Source organism: Triticum dicoccoides, chromosome 6B (assembly GCF_002162155.2).
Source record: "Triticum dicoccoides isolate Atlit2015 ecotype Zavitan chromosome 6B, WEW_v2.0, whole genome shotgun sequence".
NCBI lineage: Eukaryota > Viridiplantae > Streptophyta > Magnoliopsida > Poales > Poaceae > Triticum > Triticum dicoccoides.
In genome coordinates, this window is record NC_041391.1 from 683,572,483 (window position 1) to 683,592,653 (window position 20,171).

Consider the following 20,171-nt stretch of genomic DNA (forward strand, 5'->3'; position numbering starts at 1 on the left):
GCCACACTGCCCTCACCAAGAAGAAAAGCACCATCCACACTCCACGAACCCCAGACGACGCCTCCAAGAAGGGAACGACATCGACACGCCGCCGCCGCCCACAAGGGGATCTAGGACTTTCGCCCCATGCAGGAGCGTGGAAGAAGGAAGCAGACGGGGATCTCGACGAGGCCTCCAAGAAGGGGACCGACTCCAAGAAAATGGAGACGGCCTCGCCGTAGCCACCAAAGGCCAAGGGTTTCCCCCGGTCCCACACTCCACTCCCAACCAACCGAACCCGAGAGCACGAGCCGACGCGACAAAGCCGCCATGGCCAGATCAGGCCGTTGGGTGCATCTGCGAGCGGAGGGAGTCGATCTTCACCAGACAGAGCACGCCCGCCACAACCTCGTCGCCCGCACGACCGAGGTTGCGGTACAGCCCTCGCGGCCGCCGCTCGCCGTAGAGCCGGCGCCGCCCTCACAGCCCGGGGCCGCCGCCCTGGCATCCACCCACCACGAGCATCTCCACCAACACAGGGAGCAGCCCCGGCACCACGCTAGAACGGCGGACCAGACCACCACCACATCCACCGGGGAAGGGGGCCTGCGGCGCTCAAACACCCCAGATCCAGCCGGAGGGCAACCCCAAGAACCGGAGCAGGGGCAGCACGCCTAGGCCGAGCAGAGGGGCCACAACCCCTATTCGTCCCCCCGCCGGTCAAGAGAAGGACCACAGGCAGCCACCAGTGCGGATCTGGAAGGGAGGCCACCATGGCGGCCAGACGGGCGGCTAGATCTCAAGCCACCCCGAAGCCGGTCGGGGCGGCAGCCGCCATGGCCAACGCCGCAGAGGCCAGATCCGGGGCCGAGCACCGCGCCAGGAGAGGATGCCGGAGAGGAAGGGTCGCCGTCGGGAGGAGAGATGGGGCGCAGATCCGGACAGGGGAGCACGCAGGGACGCCCCGCCGCCGCCAGCAACCGCACGCGCGAAGCCCGGGACGGCCGCCGACGACGGCGGAGGGAAGAGGAGGCGGGCGGGGGTGCCTGGCGCCGGATCTAGGGGTTCGCCCCCGAGTCGCCCAGGAGCGGACGACGCGGGGGGGAGGGGGGGAGGAAATGGCTTGTTCCCTGTCCTTCGAGCGAACCTGCTCGCCTCCCATGGTGGCCGCCGGGCAAAATCAGTAGGGGGTACCCTAGGTTTCGAAAATTTACCCGGGTTGGCCGCCCCTACACGACCCCACGGTGGAGCCGCCCCTGGGCGAACCAACCTATGATTAGATGGTTAGGAGGATAGTGGTCTCTCCGGTTCATCAGAGGTCAAGTCCTACACTTCACATTGGTGCTCACATTTTGTTTTAATTAATTCCATGTCTTTCGGTGATGTGCGTTCAGTGGGAGAAGACGTTCATGTCGATTACGAAGACGTGTATAGCAACTTCGTCAATCTCAAGATGATGTGACAGCTCAGTCTCTCGAAGGAGCTCGTAGGAGTAGGGTGTGCATATGTGTGTGCGCGCATGCATTCATAGGGATGAACGTGTATATGCATATGAGTGTCAGCTGTACCATGTTAAAGTAAAAACCACGGTTGAGCCTGGCCCGGTAGAACTTGCACCGGCTAAGATAAACCTACACACCCGCAGACCCCGAGGAGACGTAGCGTATCTACCCTCCTACGCTAGCTGTTCTTCTCGGATCCGTTGATATATCAGAGAGCTTCACCAAACCCCCAGTTAACTAAGATTATATTCCCTTAATTCGCGTGAGCTTAGCTAGCAAGCACATGCATGGATATGCATGAACACCAGCATGCGCCCACCAATCACATGCGCCAGTGGATCGTCACATGCATTAGACTGATTCGACCCGACAGCCCCACTAATTAAGCAGAAAACAAGAGATGGGAGAGGAGGACAGAGGTCCTAACATGGTCCTCTGTTCTACGCTAGAAATCTCGATCGGTGGTTCCGCACTTCCGCTGCACGTTACCCCGCCGCTGCTAGGCGCCATCGATCGCCTATAAAATTGGTCAAGACGCCGTGTGCTGAGCCCATCCATCGATCCGCGCTGACCCCTGTCGTTGGGTGTTCCACTTTGCTTCCTCCACTAGCTAGCTAAGCTCCATCTGCATCCATCTATCCATCCTCCCATGGCGTCCGTGAAGCTCGCCGCCGTCCTCTTGGCGTGCGCCGCGCTCATGGCGACGGCGGCGGCGTACGCGCCGTACCGGCCGGAGCCCGAGCCCTGCAAGACGCAGGCCATGTACTTCAAGAACTGCCTCCTCCTCGTGAGCGAGTGCGAGAAGTGCTGCACGGGCGTGGTGGCCGACCCCGCGTGCTACTGCGAGGTGGAGCGGGAGGCGTTGATCGACTGCGCGCCCGGCCACCACTGCAGCCGCGCCGACAAGAAGATCAAGATCGCCGAGATGAACCTCTCCTGCATGAAGAACCTCAAGTGCAAGCATGCGTGATGGCCGGTACGGTACCTTAGCTGCAGCTTCCTACTACAAGTATATCTCGTCTCTCGTTTGTGTGTCCATCTCCGAGTGTTGATGTGGACTTTGTGGTCTGGCTTTGTTCCCACTATGATGATGGTTGTGTTCTGTCGTACGTCCCTATGTAAACTTTGGTATTAACAACATGGTGCTTGATCTAAAACTATCCACATCATCGTTGTTGTACGCTTCTATCATGTACTCCTTCTATTCGGAAATACTTCTCAGAGAAATGGATAAAAATGGGTGTATTTAGAACAAAAATACATTTGGATACATCCATCTCTTCGGCAAATAACATATATTTCTCCACAAGTATTTTCAGACAGAAGGAGTAGTACTTTGTTTGTCGATATCATGCATGTCTACTATTCTCCTTCTTCGGAGATCAAGGCATTTACCCCCACAAAAGTGTGTAAGTGTTCTTTTGGATTTCTTATCATCGTTCCCAAATTCACATTTAGAACGCGTCAGTGCCCTCTTTCGCGTGCATTTTCTCGGTTGACAACTTAGAATCAAGATGGTTTCCAAATTCGTACGTCAGCGTCTAGAAACCGGATCCAAACTTGTATATAACACATGGTACTCTAACACTATCAGCCCAAATCACGTTTTATATGGTTTGAGAAAAAAAATCAACTGTATCCTGTGATATTGCATGTTGCTTTGTATTCTAGTGCTGGCTTCCATTATATGATAGTAGTGTACATCTTTTGGTGACAACAATAATTCCTACACATTCTTTGTACTATGAGCTAATGATCCTGCAAGTCTAACATTTTGTTAAAGCTAGGGCCAGGGCGTACCTTATCAACCAAAATGTAGCACTAAGAGGAAATGTACCAATAAAAGTATATACACTTGGTGTTACAGTGCATTGGTGTAAGAGTATCAATAAGATTCTGGTACTCGTGTACAGGGCGTGTATCAATAACATATTGAGATTGAGAGCGGCGATTCAGCGCCCGAGCTCATATGAGCTCGGGCAAAATAAAAAATTCGCAAAAAGTAGAAAATAAATTCAAAAAAATCCAAATTTTTTTTGCAAGCGAGATGCTTATGTGTGTGTGATCTTCATGTAAATTTTGGTAGAGTTCTGACATTTGAGGAGTGCGCGACAAAAAATACAAAATTCGGCTATGTGAGTAAGGTTACTGTTGACGCACTGTTCTGACCGGTTTTCTCTTTTTTGCCATGAGCTCCACAGATGTTCAAATGGGATGAAAATTTGCATGCACATCATGCACTCGAACATCTTCCATTCAAATAAAAATTCAATTTTTTCTATTTTTTTCCTATTTTTTATTGCGCTACTGTTCACCAGGTTTATCTAGACCTGGGCACCGAATTGGATATTCGATTGAGATTCCCCTAAAAAACATTTTGATACTCATGTTTGTGTATAGTATTAGTATCGATTTCCGAGTGCTACGGTGGTCCTGGTGGTTTCGTTTGTTTAGACTGATGTGTACTGGCAGCGCTCGAGCCCGGGCACGTACAGGTCCCTGACCCATACGGGATAGTTTTCCTATCCTAGCCGCCGCCACGCCAGGCGACTAGGGAGGCGATTTTCTTCCTCCGATCTCAGCCGGCCAGGGCGTTGGCCCCCTCTCCCTTCGGCTGCTCCGGCGGCGGGAGGGAGGAGGACCCCGTTCCTCCGTTCTGTAGTTAGGTTTTGGATTTGTAGGTCATGGTGCGCCGTTGGGGTGGTGGGAGCGGCGCCCGGACGAATAAATCTGCCTCAACTTTACTCCCACACCGGCGGTGCCGTTGATGGCGATGTCTCGGAGTTGATGGCATCGTGTGATTGCCGATTCTTCAGATCGGCTGTGTTAGGGTTCATGGGTGATGTTGGCGAGGCGGCGGCGACGACTTCATCAGGTGTGTCTCTCCTTCTGCTCTGTCCCCGTTGCTGTGGCGTTGTCTCCGACGTCATGGTGGAGCAGGAAGGTTTTGTCATCCAAGAGTACGTGCAGACGGTTGTTTGCGCAAGTGACAGCTGGAAGATGGTGCATCCCGTGCTGGGTTTGTGGTTGGTGGCTGACAGTTCTGGTTTCCTCCTTCGACGTCGTTGTCATGCGGGGGTGTCAGATCTAGAGTTCGATGGCGTGTCCGGGGACATGTTGCCCCGGTTTGATTCTTTCAACGGCAATGGTTTTCCTTCTGGCAAACTACTTTCGAGGTCCGTAAAGCTGCTGATCAGCGATGGAGCCGCGTCGAGCTCGGGTGAAGAGGTGATCTGTTTTCTTTTCCTTTGGTGGCCGCTTCGGTGGTGTCGGAGGAGAGGAACAGGCGCTGACATTATGCATAGGATTATCCTATCTTTTCAGTACTGTAATGTCGGTGCTTACGTGTCTTGTAACTGGATCTTTATTTTATAAATAAGACACGTATTACCATGCCAAAAAAAAAAGACTGATGTGTACTGCTTGTTTTTTTCCAACAAAAAGGTGGTTTGTGGAGCTACAAAATTGTCGAAGGCTAGTCTATCAAGAACCACAAATATGGATAAATGTCATGTGTGTATGCATACTAATGTTTAGTAGATCGTAGATGTAAAAATGAAGGTCGGGTACAAAGCCAAATATAACCACTAAACGCCACAAAACTAATCTTTGGCCGTCTCATCGACAAAAGTCCAATCTCTAATGTTCTCCCACACACTCCTGTGCCACTCCATGAAAAATCTATAGAATACAAAAGTAGTTAGTGAAATTTAAGAAATACAAACATATTGGGCATTCATCATCGGCGACGTATGAGCCACCCTCCGCAAGAGTCGGAGTACAATACCCGGAGGAGTCGCTACTTTGACTCTCACGCTTGCGACCTTGCACTTTTGGTTGTCACCTTCGCCCTGTCACGGCTTGACTGTCGCACACCGACTCTCCTCGAGCTATCTCTCTTGCCTGCTTTTGTTTGTTTTTTCTTTGAGAGAGGTCTTGCTTGCTTTTGGTGGTCTAGTCTCAAAGCTAGTTATCGCATGCGCCATAGTAGCACGCGCATTAGAAAAGCCTATTTGGTGCTTTGGCTGCTTACTGGTACAGGGCGCCCACGTTCGTTCCTACTGGGCCGGCCCATCTAGTCGTAGTGTGTTTCCAGTTTTGACATAAGTTCCCAACCGATTTTGCTAAGCTTCTAGAAGCTTCTGGCCGGTTTTAAAACTTTCCAGTAGCTCCAGACAAATTTTGTCTATTCTTTGATTATTTTTCTTTATTAATTTTCAAATTCATTATGTGCTAAAAAATTAATCTTTTTAAATTAATGAACATTTTTCAAATTTGCAAACATTTTTTAATTCGCATACATTTTTTCCAATCCATGATTCTTTTCAGATTTGAGAAACTTTTTAAAGTTCAACTCTTTTAAATGTGCAAGCACTTTTTTAATTCATGAATATTTTTGCATGGGTTCTACGTTTGCTGAATCAAAAGCTAAAAATGAAAAAAAATGATTGCCATATAGCGATAGAGAAGGAAGATCTTCAAGAAGCATGTGAGTTGGATTCACTAAAGAAATGAGTTTTCTAAAACTCGGTTGACCGAGATTTAACCAAGTTTCGGTCGATTGCTTAGTCAATGGATCTCTGTGTGGAGATTCATGCTAGACTAAGCATCTTCCAACTGACCTCGCAGCATGTCGTCCCATCAGTCGCAACGTCCATAAGTGATGGTTGCAACATGTTGTCTCACCAATCACAGTGTTCCCCTCATTGCTTGCATCATGTCGTCCCATCATCCGCAGCATCTGCCATCGCCTTCATATACGAGTGTGCATAACCACTAGAACTAGTCGACTTTAGTGATTGGTCGTTGATTTGGTCGTGTTCATTGTGTCGTTCCTGCTGGCGGTGAGGTACGCCCGCTGGGCGATGAGTATCAACCAATTCGCGTCCCACGGCCAGGGGACATCGACGAAAGTCGACCAAACGCGCACCCCCGTGCTCACTAGGTGAGTTGGGTCGGCCCAACGCATGATCCCTCTTTCGGTTTTGGGAAAGCTCTAGAACCTTTCTAAACCTTTGTTTGTTTTTCATTTTTTTTGTTATTGTAAGTGCATCTAGTGCCCCTTAGTGATTTTGGTGTATTGAAGACTTATAGGTTAAGGGACTAATATGTTTGTGAGTGTACACATGCTCTATAAGTCGATGAAGAGTTTGATATTTACAGTGAAAGTCGACCCCTAAAAATGAATGTCTTCAGCTGAAGACTTTGGTTCTCCTGAAGACTTTGAAAGTGAAGAAATTGGTGTGACTTTGAAGACTTGAATATCATGCGAGGATTATGAAGCGTGAAGATTTTTGTTTTCTTAGTTTCATTTTCTCTTTCTTGAGTCATAGGAAACACCATACTGTTAAAGGAGGTCGAGGTAATACTAAGGAAACTGATTTCCAAGTGATGCCCATCTCAAAATCTTACACCTACCCAATCCTTTCGAGTGAAGCCATTGGAAATCTCATATCAGTTCAGTCAATTTCTTCAATGACAGAGACGAAGATGTTCTGGTCTCTAAGGAATTTGTTCTGACTGAGGAGTTAGGAATTATCTGAGGAACATGATTGCCTTGAGGAATTCGAACCTCAAATCCGACCGTTGTTGTGCTACGCGCCAGCTGTCCAAAATATCTTACCAATCATTGAAGGGCATTTATGTCTTATCATGTCGGGCTGCTCCTACAACCACTAGTTGGTTGGCTGCTTCGAGAGAAACCGACACTTGTCAATTGAGAGCATCCCATTCTCCGAGGACTTTGAGCGAAAATCATCAAGTGAGAAAACCCCAAACCCAAACCCAAACACCTACAAACCCAAAGTGATTGAGCATCACTGAAGAGATTGTTCCTGTGTGGAAACCAACACTTGTTATCTTTGAGGACTATGTATCCTCTAGACAGTTAGGCGTCATGGTCTGAGCATTCAAGAGGAATTGTGGATCGCCGAGTGACTAAGTCTGTGAATGTTTGGAAGTCACCTGTGAAGACTTACCACGAGTGTTGGGCGAGGTATGTGTGGTTTTAGCTCAAGGAGAATACGGTGAGGACTGTGTGTCCGGGACTGCGTGTCCTCGGCCGCTCCAACCAGACGTACAACTGTCACAGTAGTTGGAACTGGTCTATCAAATCATTATCTTCACCAAGCCTACTGGTTCTATTTCCTCAAACCTTTCATTTCCTCATTCATGTGTTGATGAACCTGATCATTACTGTTTGAATACTTTCACTGAATATTTTCTCTATTTCCTCAATCCAATTTCTTCAGTCACATTGTCTTCAGCCTGCTTATCCTGTGTTTACGCTTTCTGTACTATGTGTTTGTTCTCATTTAGTCATGATAACTCTGATATTGCTCTGTTATGCTTATACCTGAGTACTTATTCCGCTGCTAGTTATTCATGACTTACGAATTTCCTCACCCTAGAATTCCTCAGTGATGAATTTGTAAAAATCACCTATTCACCCCCATTCTAGTCGACTTAACGCACTTTCAATTGGTATCAGAGCTTTATGAATTGGTGTTGGTGTTTGTAAGATGTATTGATCTGAATGCTATGGATGGAGACCTCACCCTTTTGCATGTAGCCTAGGAGGAATATTTAGGATACAATATTGGTAATAGATATATAAGGATGTGTTTGGTTCGAGAATTAGTAGAATGGAATGTCATGGTTCCATTCCATAAGAACGGGTTGGTTCCGTTCCTGTGTTTGGTAGGGACAATTGAGTGGAATGGAATGATTATATTTGAGTGTTTGGTTGAAGAGATGGAATCCGATGGATTTAGTTCAGCTCATCTAATATGCATAGTTGTAGCTATATTCTCAGCGACATTTTTGACTGAATATTTACACTGAATTGAATTTTGACATCAAACAAACGACACATACAAAGATAAAAAACATCAAGTGGCATGCCTATGCCGGCTTCACAGCAAGCTGTTGGATCAATCGAATTGGACGTAATCGGATCGATGTGAGCAAGCTTAGCCCATGCCGGCTTCACAACAAGCTGTTGGATCAATCGATCAAGGTGGTTTGAGCTAGCTTCCCACTCCGTTGCTCGCCTCCTCCTGCCATTCGCGTCCTCTGCCGCTGCTAGCTCGCCCCACCGTTCCCATGCTCCTAGACCGCCGCCACTGCTTCGTTCCCATGGCAGCAGCGCAGACGCAGATCGAGAAAGGGGAGAGTGGCTGTGGAGAGTATCTTCCTCATATGACAGCTGGCCGCTCACCCGCCCCGCTGGTAGCTCGCCGTCGCCCCACTGGCATGCGAGGGAGAGGCCTCGCCGGAGAGGGAGAGAGGTGGGAGTGGCCTCCGGGGACGCATATGGAGACTGGGGGAGAGACGAGGGAGTTGCGAGCTGAGCCGTTCCGCGTGGTTCCACCGAATCGGAGGTATGACCCTGTGCCGCATATTGAGGGAATATGCCGCTCCAGAGAATCAGTGGGTTCCGCTTCCATCGTTGAACTAAACGCCAGAACATGGCCCAGGAACGGGCTGGACCCGTTACATTCCAGTCGATGACTGCAACCAAACACACCCTAAGAGGATATGCCTTTATTTTAAGATTAACATAGTTTAGTTAACTGATGTATCAAACATTGCCACTCCATCCGATCCATAACACTTGCCACTCAAAAGGATGTATAGCTAGCACTTAAATAATTTATCAGAGACAAATAATGGTGCGCCGATGCTGGTTCCTGTTCCAAAATTATTCAAGCTCTTTTGCTTCAGTTGATCTATTATTGCCCCTGGTCCCGTACAAACCAATGGTTGGGATGTACGCGAACCAACCTGTAGTTGAGATAGTTAGGTGGACAGTGGTATCCCTAACCCACCAGGGTTCAAATCCTGGTGCTCGCATTATTCCTGAATTTATTTCAGGATTTCCGGTGATGCGCTTTCAGTGGGAGGAGACGTTCCCGTCGACGACGAGGCGCCTACGGTGACTTTGTAAATCTCAAGATGATATGCCGGCTCGGTGCTCAAAGGGGTAGGGTGTGCGTGTGTTTGTTCATATGAGTGAGTGTATGCGTGTGTATATGAGCGCTTATGTCTGTACTGAGCGGGTTTTTTTTTACGGGAGATTTCGGGATTGTTAGTTCGTGGGCTTCAATTTTTGACCTGCTGGGCTTCTGTTTCTACTCACAGTTCTTTTTATTTATATCCCATATTGTTATCCCTCAAAAACACAAAAAGAACCCCGTGTTGTTCTTCTCCCTTCTTACCCACAATTTTCTGTTCTTCTGTGTTCCAGTTCTGGAGGAATGCAGATTTAAAAGGTGAAGTTAGAGAGCATAACTTCCAATTCCAAGATATACGATGTAGTAACTTTTACCACTCAATCTCATAATATAAAATGTTTGCTAACATAGTCTTGCAAAAACGTATTATATGTAGACGGAGGGAGTAGTTTATAACAAGAATCTTGGTTTTGCCTTGAGACGATGCATTCTGATTAGTTTATCAATAAAAAATAATCATTTATCATAGAAAAAAAATAATGATTTTCCTTCTGAAATGTTTTTATCTGGACTATGTCAAACTAATGCTTAGAATCCCTTAGGAAAAAAATATAAATTCATAGATAAACTTGATTCAGCGATTGTATCGGCTCATCGTGTAAAAGTTTTATCGGTCCCCGCCATAGTTTTCAAATTATACTGGTCTTCCCTTCTTTCATCTTTTTGTTTCTTACTTTTATTTTCTTTCTTTTTATTTCCTTTTTTCTTTTCTGTCGCCATTCACTGGGGCTTATCACACTTCTTCTTCTGACCTTGCAGCACACATTGACTTTTACTAAATACATGCCGAACATTTTTTGTATACAGATCAAACTCATGTTGAATATTTTTTCAATACATGTTGACCATTTATCTGAACACATGTTTAAATATTTTTCAAATTGACATCAAATATATTTTTTAAATAATTGGTAAATACTTTTTAAACAAACATTTAGCATTTTTTTCAAAAATCCATGAACATTTCTTTAAAACGTGGGAACATTTTCTTATTGTTGTGAACACTTTGTACATGAAAATTACTTAGTATATGTTATGACCAGTTTTTAGGAATACCATGAACATATTTTAAATGTGTTATATTTTTGAAAAAATGTGACGAGTATTTTTTAAACCGCAAGAACAAATTTGACAGCATGCGCCCTGTGTTCCTTTAGTGGATTTTTTCATGGGTTCACTGGATGTTGGTTTTTTCAGTTTTTTTCTTGAATTTCTTTTTGATTTGGTTTTCTTATTTTTCGTTTTTATTTTAACATTTTCTTTCCTTTTCACTATTCAGATTTGGTTTTTCTTTTCACACATTTTCTAGTATGTATGGTGAACATTGTTCAAGTACAAAATTAGTTTTTCAATATTTGGTGAAGATTTCTCAAATACACACTGGATTTTTTAATGTATGATTACTTGTTTTTGTCATATACTTTATAAATTTTCAATATACAATGCTATTACATATACGATGAACATTTGTTTTACAAACTGAATGTTTTTTAATACACGGTGAAACCTTTTTTAATATACCATGATTAAAAAGACACAGATAAGCACAATTTCCTAAAATATATATTTTATTCTCAATACGTTTTTAACTATCTAGCTCCGTAAAAAAATAAAAAAAACTGCTCGTGGCAGAGTGGGTCAGCCTATTTGCCCTGGCTTTGAAACGGAGCCTCCCCTGTTTGACGCCAACGGGCGTCCAATAGGAATTCTCTCCTTCTGTCGGGCTAAAGGCGAGGTAGAGGTGTGCCCTTCTTTCTATTCAAAAGAAAAGAGACAAGAGTGGAGGGGAAGAGGGGCAGATAGGTGTGTTCAAGGGGCCCAAGTAGCTCATGTCCGTTTTGTTTTTTTCTCGTCATATTTGGATATCTCCGCTTTTTCTTCTTCTCAGGTAACTAAACTCTACTCATGCTTAAATCAATCGACGACACATTAAGAGGCAATTCTGATTCTAGTTTTTCATACATGACATTACAATATGTTATATGTCGTGTCTAATGAAACTGTCACACCACTTCTATCTACCAATACGCCGAGGCATACCAGAGACCTGTCTGAAGGTGAGTATTCAGGGTTGGTTCTTTTTTGCATGGGTTCTAGGTTTGCAGAATCAAAAGCTAAAAAATGAAAAAAAATGATTGCCATACCATGGCAGAAAAGAAAGATCTTCAAGAAGCATGTGAGTTGGATTCACTAAAGGAATGAGTTTTCTAAAACACGATCGACTGAGATTTAACCAAGTTTCTGGCAACTAGTTAGTCGTTAGATTTTTGTGTGGAGATTTTTGCTAGACTAAGCGTCGTCCAACAGCCCCTGCAGCACGTCGTCCCACCGCTTTGCAGGTCCATATGTGCTTGTTGCAGCATGTCGTCTCATTGATCACCATGTTTCCCTCATTGCTCGCAGCATGTCGGCCCATCATCCGCAGCATCTGACATTGTCGTTTGCGGCATGAAGTTTCATTGATTGCTGCATCTCGTTGTTGCTCATAGCATGCCTCGAAGCGACCATCGTTGCCGTTTGCAGCATCTAGCCCTGTCGTTCGCATCACGCCGTCCCAACAGTTGCAGCGTCCATATGTGCTGGTTACATCATGTCGTCTCATTGATCACCATGTTTCCCTCATTGCTCGCAGCATGTTGTCCCATCATCCGCAGCATCTGCCATAGCCGTTTGCGGAATGAAGTTTCATTGATTGATGCATCCTGTCGTTGCTCACAGCATGTCTCGAAGCGTCTGTTGTTGCCGTTTGCAGCATCCAGCCCTCGCGTTCATAGTACCACAACTACACAGTCTTATGTCCGAGTTGGCTGAGTTCTAGCCTTCTAGGCATACCCCTAAAGGAAATAGAGACTTTAGGGTGATGTTATCACAGACTTATCGACTGAAGGAGTGATCTTCTATCCATGTTGACATCACATGTTGCTTATGTTGTTACGCACATATATGTTGCTTACGTTCTACCAGTGTACAACTATAAGGAGGAAGTACTACCATACTTCTAGGAACATCGTGCTTTCAGTTTGGAATTTAAATCGGTCAATGATCCGGAATCAGGATCATGGTTTTGGTGGTGGCGTCAGCTACTACTTTGTCGATTCAACACATGTTGGCTGCAAATAAACTTTATGGATTGGTGTTGGTGTTTGTAAGATGTTTTGATCCGAATGCTACGGCGGGAGACCTCGCCGTTTTGCATGTAGCCTCGGAGGAATATTTAGGAGACAATATTGGCAAGAGTTACATAAGAGGATATGATTTTGTTTTAAGTTTAACACATGCTTTAGTTAACTGATGTAAGTATCAAAAGAGTGCTAGTACTATCATTTATCAGAGTCAATGGTGGTGCATTGGTGTTGGTTCCTGTTTCCAAAATTATTCAAGCTCTATTGCTTCAGCTGATCTATTATTGCCCCTTGGTCCCATGCAACCCAATGGTTGGGATGTTCATGTAATGCGCGATGTTTGTTTCAATAATTGTCATTCGGCTCGGCTGCTGAAAGGAGCAACGTCGACGTCAGACAGAGAAAGGCGCGGCGAAGCGCGCGTCCGCCTCTGGCACGTGTACGAGCCATGGGCGCCATGGTTCCACATCAGTGTCGACCCGTCCGATCTGACCCAACAGCACAAGCATATTGTCATCACGTCCCTTGGTCGCATCACGAGAGTGGACAGCGGCGTTCCACCAACCAACCACCTGTGACGTGCACACCATCGAGGCCGTTTTTGTGGCTGGCTCAGATCCGAGACGGACGGTGGATCGTGGACCCAGAACCAGAATGATAACGGCGCCGCGAACGCCAAGCGTGCTCGCCGCGTCCTCCGTCCGTCTACAAATAACGGAACGGGGGGATAGCGCTCCCCACCTCGCGCCTCGCAGCAGCACCAACCAACCAACACAGCTCCAGTCCCCGCCCGCCCCGCCACGATGGTCGCCACGGCGAAGATCCCGCAGCGGCAGCTCTTCATCGACGGCGACTGGCGCGCGCCCGCGCTCGGCCGCCGCCTCCCCGTCATCAACCCCACCACCGAGGCCTCCATCGGTCCGTGCCCGATCCATCCGCCTCTCTCCATCTCTCTCTGCTTTCCGTTGGCCCGTGTCGTCGGGTGCTCATGGGTGGGATTTTTTGCGCAGGCGAGATCCCGGCGGGCACCTCGGAGGACGTGGACGCGGCGGTGGCGGCCGCGCGGGCGGCCCTCAGGAGGAACCGCGGCCGCGACTGGGCCCGCGCCCCGGGCGCCGTCCGGGCCAAGTACCTCCGCGCCATCGCCGCCAAGGTATGTACAACTCTGCTGCTTCCGCGCGCAACTCAGTAGGCTGCTGTGTTGTAAATTGATTCTTGAAACACTACAGGCTGTGTATTAATGGTGCCTGCTCAGTCGGTCAATCAGTCAACTTCTCAGTATTTTATCTACTACTAGTACTCCAATCAGTCAAAGTACTCATAATAACAGGCTGGAGTACTTGTTATTATGGGTGCCAATGAATGCCAGATTTGTCAGTGATCCAGTACGAAATCAGTCAAATGACATATACAAGTCCTAAAGGATACTCAGGAATATATGATTCGCGGGTGAGGTGATTTTTTTTTTCAAGACCATCCCAGTCTATTCTGGAAGAGAAGAAATTATGAACAGCAGAAATCACTTTTAGTCCTGGATCTGTCTTCTCCCTGAACAGATATGAACAGCTGCTAGTTTTTGTTTAGCGTCTTTTTTTTTTTGGCATATGTTGATCTGTATCGAATTATGCATGATCACACAATTACTGTTATGGTGTACCACGGTAGTTGCCCCAGAAGTGATTTTAACAAAAATTAGAACCGCTTGGATATGGATGATAGCCTTTTTACTCTAAATGAGGAAACGGAATTAAATCTGCTTTTCATCTTGCATTTGTAAAACGTTGTAATTTTCACATGTATGTCAGTTTTTGATGCATTTGAATTTTCTTGCTTCAGATGATTGAGCGGAAATCTGATCTGGCTAGGCTAGAGGCACTTGATTGCGGCAAGCCTCTTGATGAAGCGGCATGGGACATGGTATGCGATCCACCTTTCGAATGTCTGCATGCACTGTATTTTTGTACACATGATGTACTGATGTGCACGATGTTCTTTTTATCAGGACGATGTTGCCGGCTGCTTTGAGTTCTTCGCGGGCCATGCTGAAGCCTTAGACAAAAGGCAAAATGCTGCAGTTGCTCTCCCGGAGAATTTTAAATGCCATCTTAAGAAGGAACCTATTGGTGTAGTTGCTCTAATCACACCTTGGTATTCCCCATTCCCCTCCTGTTCTGTCTGTATCTCTATATATGGTTGAAGCATGCTACCGCAAACCCTTCATATAGAGCTTTAAATCGGTGTGGATGACTATTAGGCTTAGTCATCACAATCCAAATAATTTGATACTCCCTCCGATCCATACTACTTGTTGCTGCTTTAGTACACTTTCTCTCTCTTTCCTTGTCCCCATATTGTGCTCATGTTCTCCGGATTTATAAGTAGAGTGTTCAAGCTCACGCAGCTGACAATGTCATCTGTGTGTGCGTGTGCATGTAAAAGTTTTGGCTAGTGTCACTAAACTTGTTATGGATCGATACAACCCTGAACCCTGTGTTTTCTCCTCATTCAAATATTTCTTTTCCTTACTGGCCCTGGTAATCTGTTGTCAGCTTTGCTCACTTAAATATAATTACGTAGATCTCATTATTCTAGAATCTTACTGCTGAATGAGAACAGTTGATCCAGTAATTCCCGTCAATCTTTTTCCTTCCTGTAAAAAAAAAAACAGTTGATCCAGTAATTTGTTATTGATTACATTCAACTTTGTGGTTTTAGTTGTATTTTTTTCTTTTTTATAGTTTTATGCTATAACTTTAAATTATTTGGTCCTGACATATAATATTCTTGGTTTGACATATTTGCTACAGGAACTATCCTCTCCTGATGGCTGTATGGAAGGTAGCCCCTGCTCTGGCAGCTGGTTGTACAGCTGTACTGAAACCATCTGAATTAGCTTCCGTGTAAGTTTAACATTTGTCTGTGTTTCCATTTTATAAGCAATTTGTCCGTGTTTCCATTTTATAAGCAATGGGAGTTGAAACATCTCTATATTTTTGTAATTACCAGGACTTGCTTAGAGCTTGGTGATGTGTGTAAAGAGATTGGTCTTCCATCAGGTGTCTTAAATATTGTGACTGGATTAGGTCATGAAGCTGGCGCTCCTTTGTCGTCACACCCTGATGTCGACAAGGTACATATATTTGTCCAATATCTTTTTGTGATCCATCTATGTCGATGGAGTATATTCCTCACAATACATGGCTTATTTGTGCTTTTAGGTTGCATTTACCGGGAGCTATGCAACCGGTCAAAAGATTATGGTTGCTGCAGCTCCTACAGTCAAGGTTTGTTCCACATGTCTCTATTTTTTCAATCTTTGTAGTAATGTATCACCAAGTATCTGTTTTTCCCCTCCTTTAGATTTTTAGAATATTGACCAAGATACTACGAGCGCTCTCCTGATAGCAGACCATTCTCACCTTTTGTGTTGCATCTTTTCTTGACAGCCTGTTACATTGGAACTTGGTGGCAAAAGTCCTATTGTAGTATTTGATGATGTCGACATTGACAAAGGTACATGCTGCTGCATGCTGAGACTTGTCCAATTCGAAATGCCCTATGCGAAATCACTTCATACTGCATGGTGTTACACACCTCAAAGCCTTCATTTGGTGTCTGGGGTTTGTCATGATAAATGATTGTTATTACTTAGGATTAGTAACCTCTAAAATGATTAAAAAGAATGATGTCTATAATTTCACCAGACTTTCTGCTTGTTCAAACTGGTGTAATTTTTTGTGGAGGGTACATACAAGCTGAATAACGAAACGAAGAATAGCCTTGGCTAGCTATTTGGTTTAATCTGACTAATCGTAGCTTTTGGAGGATAGCTACTTTTTGTAGGGAAGCCCCCTCAAAGATCCATATGAGTTACCAAAGAGTTGTTCTTGTGTGTGATTCTTGCCCAAAAGTGCAAGCGGATTCGGCTCACGCAACTACTTTAGAAACCATCCCGCCAAATAGTAAATTCTGGCTGTTCCAAAACGCACACCCTTGCTTGGCTAGTCTAGGGGTTTTCTTGCTTGAGGCCCAAACATACCGGAAATTGTTTCATCACTAATTTTTGGTGACAAGCAAGGCAGTTATTTTGAACTGATTATTAAAACATGAGTAGTATGCTTTAGCTCTGGAAACCTTTACGATCTAAATGTTTCTATACAGTGAATCACTCAAGTTAGTTGATACATACATTTTGATTGAATAATATGATTCTGTTAAGTACCTTTTGTGACCTTTAGTTTGATTTGATTGCTGATCCTTCTATTTAAACAGCTGTTGAGTGGACTCTATTTGGGTGCTTTTGGACCAACGGTCAGATTTGCAGTGCGACATCTCGTCTTCTTATCCATGTAAGTATTGATGTTGCAACTTTAACTGTAATGCTAATGAAGCACTCTACATGTTTGATGGGATTCAACGATAGCTCAGACCGGTCATCAACTTTTCACTTATGATTATTGTATGATGCACTACTATCAGTTCACATGACATATGTCATTGCATTTTGTACAGTATGCTTTTCTTAGTAACACATGGACTGCCCGTTGTTTAAAGTACATGTTTTAGCACATTAAGCTGGGTTGCTGTACTGTATGGCTGGCAATCGGGAGCAAATTTCAAAATGTTGCTCTGGAAGCTATATCCCAGATTTATTAATTTATTGCTCTTGAGCATATGGCAGTCAGTTTGCACTCCTGACATCAAACTCTTCGCAGAAAAACATCGCTAAAGAATTCGTCGACAGGATGGTTGCATGGTCCAAAAATATCAAGGTGTCAGACCCGCTCGAGGAAGGTTGCAGGCTTGGGCCAGTTGTTAGTGAAGGACAGGTACTACATGTTAGCTTTATATAAATTCAGAGAGAGAACAGGACATGTCCTTTTTTCTTTTTGCTGGATTTATGTTCTCCTTTAATTTATTTATAGTGATATACTCCCTCTGTTTCTAAATGTAAATCCTTAGAGATTTCAGTAGGAACTACATATGGATGTATGTAGATTCACTCATTTTGTTCTGTATGTAGTCCATATTGGAATCTCTAAAAAGACTTGTATGTAGGAACGGAGGGAGTAGTTTGCTCCTTTGAGTTAGCAGCTGTAGCCGCTCTTGTTCTTGCTAGTTATTACAAACTGCAACTTATACCTGTGTCCAAATGCACTGAAGCACCACATTCTTTGGATTTATTTTTATGTTTTTCACACCAAGAATTCATGTTTCTGTCATAGCCCATGACACTGACTGAGAAAAATAAACATCATGGCCAATCCATCATCATCCAGCTTTGTAAAAATATTCTTTGTGTCTGCATATTACCCGTTGCTTAGACTCATTCCTTGTTAGTAGTCTTACTTGTGGTATTGCCCGGTTTCAGTATGAGAAGATCAAGAAGTTTGTAGCGAATGCTAAAAGTGAAGGTGCCACCATTCTGACTGGGGGTGTCAGGCCCAAGGTAATTCCCAGTTCACTGATGCTTGTACGTGTACAGGTATTCACATTCTACTAAAATCGAACTAACATTTTGTGTTTTTGCAGCATCTGGAGAAAGGTTTCTTCATTGAACCCACAATCATCACTGACATCAACACATCAATGGAGATTTGGAGGGAGGAAGTCTTTGGTCCAGTCCTGTGTGTGAAGGAATTTTCTACCGAAGAGGAAGCCATCGAACTGGCCAATGATACTCAGTGAGCTACTTATCTGTTTCAATAGAGCATCTATTATTTTGACGAGGATTTGCAGCATATATGTTATGTAGCCTGTTGCTTGTGAGCTTACTCTGATAACTGATCCTCTTTCCACAGTTATGGTCTGGCTGGTGCCGTGATTTCTGGTGACCGTGACCGATGCCAGAGATTAGCTGAGGTATGTCTTGCAAATCGCTCTTGGGTCTGTTTGTTGCTGCACTTCTGTAACAAAGTGTCTGATGGCGATCCCAACTACAGGAGATCGACGCGGGGTGCATCTGGGTGAACTGCTCGCAGCCTTGCTTCTGCCAAGCTCCGTGGGGCGGGAACAAGCGCAGTGGCTTTGGGCGCGAGCTAGGAGAAGGGTGAGCCAAGATTGTGTTCTCTGAGGCATGCTATAACTGTCGAGGGTTTTTACTTGACGCCGTCCGCGCCTTTTGTTTTGCAGGGGGATCGATAACTACCTGAGCATCAAGCAAGTCACCGAGTACACATCTGATGCGCCGTGGGGATGGTACAAGGCTCCGGCTAACTAAGATGTAATTGAGCTGGTTCGAGGACCTGGGTCTGTTCCATCAGAGGATAAATCTGTGCGCCGGCCTTTGTAGTGGTGAATAAATGTAGTTTGCCATGTACTCCTGAACCTTTCTTGCAAAATAAATGGCATGAGTTTTGTGGACATATGCTGTGTGTGACATGGATTTACATGCAACTCCCCTATATTATCTCAGTCTATGACAACGGTCTGAATATTATTATCAGCGACGCAAAGGACGTAAAGGAAGCTTGGTCTTACCTTAAGACGAAGTTTGAGATAGAAGACTTGGGTAAAACCAGGCTCTGCTAGGCTTACAACTTGAGCACCTTCCTGGAGTTCTTGTTCGCTAGTCCGCATACACAAAAGGTTCTTCAAAATTTAGTATGGATATAATCTCACCCTGTTAAAAACCTGATGGTTGTAAGATCTTTTAACAGACTCATTCAGACCTTGAAAGGAGAATGGGGAATTTTGGAGACGAATTGCACTGGGATAGTTTTACCAGAAGAACCAAGAATTTTGGAGACGAATTGCACTGGGATAGTTTTACAAAATTTTGGAGACGAATTGCACTGCAAATTTGTGTTTCTCTATTGTGGAACATCAGTTTCTTGGCGGTCATGCAAGCAGACCCTCGTAAAGGTAGTTGCTTTTTATGTGTGGCTGCCTCAGCCGGATTACTAATCACATCCAGACGTCATGTGGACTCAATACCTTTTTTTCGCGAATACGCAAAGGACTCAATACCGGCAACGGCCCCCCACAATTATGTATGCTAAAAAAATAAATGCTCAAAAGAACACCCCCACAATTATATACTGTACAATGATAATGTTGCTTGTGTTGCACAAATGCAAATGCTTTTTTTTAAAAACAAATGCAAACGAGTTATGTCAAAGAGCAATCTCACTAAGCATATACTCCCTCCGTTCACTATTATAAGAAGTTCTATTTTTCTCCTGATTCGGATATATGTATAGAAGCATTTTATTGTGTTTATTCACAAAAATGCCAAATGGAGGCCTTAATTCTAAAACTTCAATATTCAAACTTTTCAATTTTAAGAAAATTCTGAAAACAAATACACATATACCTAGAGACATGTACATGTGTGTACATTTTCAGGTCGAAATACGTTAAAATGAGAGTTGCACAAAAAAAATTGTGCCTTTTCAGCATCAGTACGGTTCATCCTCAAAGTCCATGATTTTTGTTTGTGTGCAGCTCGCGTTTCAAGGCATTTCATCTTGGAATTTTACACACGTACACATTACGTTCTTGTATACATGTGCACTTAAAAAAACGAAATTAAAAAGTTTAAGTTTTGAATT

The 20,171-nt window shown here is 44.7% G+C and overlaps 2 protein-coding genes across 2 annotated transcripts; both read left to right on the plus strand.

Annotated features, from left to right (window-relative positions):
• Positions 1-2,025: 2,025 nt before the first annotated feature.
• LOC119323693 lies at positions 2,026-2,693 on the plus strand. The gene has a single exon (XM_037597393.1). The coding sequence runs from the start codon at positions 2,131-2,133 to the stop codon at positions 2,449-2,451; it is 321 nt and encodes a 106-aa protein (XP_037453290.1). The 5' UTR covers positions 2,026-2,130; the 3' UTR covers positions 2,452-2,693.
• A 10,672-nt stretch (positions 2,694-13,365) lies between these two features.
• On the plus strand, positions 13,366-19,037 carry LOC119323872 (betaine aldehyde dehydrogenase 2-like). Its single transcript, XM_037597582.1, has 15 exons — positions 13,366-13,536; positions 13,629-13,771; positions 14,455-14,535; positions 14,621-14,766; positions 15,426-15,518; positions 15,625-15,748; positions 15,837-15,902; positions 16,065-16,131; positions 16,891-16,967; positions 17,334-17,447; positions 17,990-18,067; positions 18,151-18,302; positions 18,420-18,480; positions 18,561-18,667; positions 18,751-19,037. The coding sequence occupies exons 1-15, from the start codon at positions 13,422-13,424 to the stop codon at positions 18,836-18,838; spliced, it is 1,512 nt and encodes a 503-aa protein (XP_037453479.1). The 5' UTR covers positions 13,366-13,421; the 3' UTR covers positions 18,839-19,037.
• Positions 19,038-20,171: the final 1,134 nt, after the last annotated feature.

What these genes read in the sequence shown, in the direction of transcription:
- LOC119323693 (XM_037597393.1), top strand. Translation starts at nt 2,131, where the DNA reads ATGGCGTCCGTGAAGCTCGCCGCCGTCCTCTTGGCGTGCGCCGCGCTC.
- LOC119323872 (XM_037597582.1), top strand. Translation starts at nt 13,422, where the DNA reads ATGGTCGCCACGGCGAAGATCCCGCAGCGGCAGCTCTTCATCGACGGC. An exon ending in ATGAAGCGGCATGGGACATG is followed by an intron (nt 14,536 to 14,620) that starts GTATGCGATCCA and finishes TCTTTTTATCAG; the next exon opens with GACGATGTTGCCGGCTGCTT. An exon ending in CATCTCGTCTTCTTATCCAT is followed by an intron (nt 16,968 to 17,333) that starts GTAAGTATTGAT and finishes AACTCTTCGCAG; the next exon opens with AAAAACATCGCTAAAGAATT.